Raw genomic sequence first — 3274 nt, forward strand, 5'->3', positions numbered from 1 at the left:
AAAACAAGATTCTTCAACGGATGAAAGCCATGAACTCTCCTCTCATGCTTCATGAACTTCTCTTCTCATGCTTCACGTTCACCCATGGCATAGTCATCTTCTGGAATTGTGTTGTCCCCAAACTCTGAAAAGAGAGTAAAAACCATTATTACACAGTCAAAGTAGTACAAGAATTAAAGATAGAAATTCTTGATTACCTCTTTCAAGCTTGTCCATGTCTTCAAGATCAGCAAGTATCTGCGCATTTGAAAGTACTTTTGACTCCCATCTTGATGTCTTGCTTCAGCCACTGCTCAGTACACATTAGAACCTCAACCATGTAATGTGTAAGACAACTCCTATGTGGTTCAAGAAGCCTTCCACTAGTGCTAAATGCACTCTCCGAAGCAACTGAAGAAACCTGTAAGGCTAACACATCTCGGGCAATCTCAGACAAGATAGGGAACTTAGACGTGTTCTTTCTCCACCATGAGAGTACATCGTACTCCACTCCAAGCATCAGATCAGGGGTTTCCACAGATTCTCTGAGGTAAGTTTCCAACTCATCCTTCTTTTCTCTAACTCCCATTTCGCTTAATTTCTGCTTGTACCTAACATCCATCCTCTTGTAACCCACATAATCATCAACAAGCTCCATCCTCTCAATACTCTGGTTTCCTACTCTGAGTCTGAACTTGCTCGGATGACTGAGATGCCTGATCATTTGGATGTAAACCGCCTCCATGTCTTGCACTGTACTCCTTGTACAAACTTCTCAACAGAGTGATCAACGACTCCAACATGTCATTATACTCAACGCTATTCAGCCCATATAACTCCTCAAAACACATCTTTGCAAGCTCCAACTTATTGCTTGGATCGAACACAGTAGCCACAATTAACATCTTGTTAATGTTCTTCACACCATCCCAGTATTTTTCAAACTTCTTCAGCATCTCTGTTGCCTTTGACTTCAAATCAGGATCATGGCTGGTAGAGAGACTTCTGAGATTGGTCGCGATAGTCACTATCTCACCATAGCACTTATGCGAGTTGAGTGAAGTTGAAGCTGAAACCACCAACGTCGAGTTGTAGAAAATCATGAGAAACCGACACAGCTTATCAACCGCATTCCAATCCCTTGGCTGAGGAGGTCCTGTCCTTTTGACTCCATTATCAAGCTCATAGAAGTGATCATTGTAGAGCTTGTCTTCTGTCTCCATCCTATCGAAAGCCACCTTGAACTTCTGAGCTGTTGTCAACATTAGATAGGTTGAATTCCACCTTGTCTTCACATCCAATGGCAAGCTTCCTCTTGTAATCTTACCGGCATCAACTTTCAGCTCAAAAGACCTCAATCTGTTAGTGTGTGATCTAACGTAGGAGATCACATTACGGATAGCCACTACATTCTGATCTATTTCAGCCATTCCATCTCTAACTATCAAGTTAATGATATGAGCACTACAACGCATGTGTAAAAACTCTCCATCTAAAACAAAAGCCTCATCTGAACCCATAGCATAAGTAGTCTGAAACTTCTTCAAAGCAGAACTATTGGCAGTAGCGTTATCTACTGTTACGCAGAAAACCTTATCTATTCCCCATTCAGACAAACAGTCGAGAAGAACAGTTGATATAGTCTGACCTTTGTGATCCATGATATGTTTGAATCCTATGATCAGCTTCTTCAAACGCCAAGAAGAATCAATGAAGTGCACTGTCACAACCATATAACTCGCACCTAAATAAAATTTACAAAAAATAATATGTCAGTTTCAGATAACAAATAACATGTCGTAGTGATTAAAAGATTATAGCTAACTGTTGTTTGGGAAACCCAAATATCTGTAGTCAGAGATACTCGTTGCTGGCTAGATATGAACCATTTCTTGAGTGCTTCTTTCCTTGCCACATACATCTTCACAATGTCTTTACGTGCGGTTCTTCTTGAAAGAGGAGTGAACAAGGTTGTCTACAAACAGGAAACATATTATATTAGTTACAACAAATGATAACAGAAAAAAAAACATACAGATTAGAGAAGCAGGGAATTTACCTTCTCTACGAAATGTTTCCATGCTGCACTCTCAACAAATGATAAAGGCAATTGCCCTATCACCAGCATTTGATTGTAGCTTCTCTAAACTGAGCTTCAGTCACCTTTGCCTTCTTAAGTTTCCCCTCATCATCAATAACGGGCTGCTTATTTTTCTGTCCAGCTAACCAAGCATGATGGTTCTTGCATACTTTCAAGATGTTTCTTCAGATTTGATGTTCCTGAGGAGGTGAGACACGAGAATGAGTTCTGGCAGTGATTGCATATACACCTATCTCGATCTTCTGGAGTTCTTGTGTAATGTTCCCAAACATCTGATCTTGTCGGGAGGAGACGCTTCACTTTGATCGGTTGAGATGATGCTCCACTAGTTGGCGGAGTTTCTTTCCTCTTGCCCCCACTAGTCGGTGTTTGAGTTTCTCCTTCATCATCTTTGTTACTGCTTTCTCGGCCAAGAGTTGATGTTGAGTCCATCTGCAAAATAAAATTAATGAAACAGACAAAAAATCAGTCTGAGTTCTAAACTTTGTTACAACAAAATCAATCACACTAAACTTTGTTCAAACAGAATCAGTTCCACAAACCAAACCGTATCCTAAACTAATTTAACTCCACTAAGTTCAATCACATAAGATCGTAACTAGCCTACTCGTAACAAAGAAGAACAAGAGTCGAAGAAAGGGAGAGACAATACCTCTGATTTGATCCTCGAATGGTCTGATGAAGCATGAGATGGAGAGGAGAGGTGATTTATAGTAGCCAGTTTGAGCGGCTTAATGATGAAAATCAAGAATCGAGGTTGCTTTTTCGTAACTAGGGTTCGTCGCACTCGCCGTAAACAAGTCCAGGAACCGAAGAGATTCTCAATATATGTGTAAGTGTATTATGAATGTATGTATATACGCGACATGTTATAAATGCTCGGTTTTAAACGGTTACCTACTATGGATATCGGTTTACAACCGGTCCCGATCCGTAGTCCAAAATGTTGGGCCTTAAAACCCATTCGGTATTTTTAACGGATCCGTTACCGATCCGGACCCACGAGTTCGGTTCGGACTAGGGTGTGGGCCTCGGGTTCAGTATAATACGCCCAGGCCTATATAGAGCATTTGCCGAAAACTCACTATTTTCGTAGGGGGGGGGGGGGTACACATAGATTTTGAGAAAAATTCAAAAAAATTGAGAATACTGTTTTAATGCATAGCTGAATCATGTAATAACATATGATGAAGT

At 40.5% G+C, this 3274-nt stretch overlaps 1 protein-coding gene across 1 annotated transcript; it reads right to left on the reverse strand.

Moving 5' to 3' along the window:
• Positions 1 to 641: 641 nt before the first annotated feature.
• Positions 642 to 2512, reverse strand: LOC117128425 (zinc finger BED domain-containing protein RICESLEEPER 2-like). The gene is made up of 4 exons (XM_033280760.1): positions 2230 to 2512; positions 2039 to 2061; positions 1774 to 1954; positions 642 to 1723 (listed from the first exon to the last, which is right to left on the reverse strand). Exons 1-4 carry the CDS (start codon positions 2510 to 2512, stop codon positions 642 to 644), a joined length of 1569 nt encoding a protein of 522 aa, XP_033136651.1.
• Between the last annotated feature and the right edge of the window lie 762 nt (positions 2513 to 3274).

This window comes from Brassica rapa, chromosome A09 (genome assembly GCF_000309985.2).
Source record: "Brassica rapa cultivar Chiifu-401-42 chromosome A09, CAAS_Brap_v3.01, whole genome shotgun sequence".
Lineage (NCBI taxonomy): Eukaryota > Viridiplantae > Streptophyta > Magnoliopsida > Brassicales > Brassicaceae > Brassica > Brassica rapa.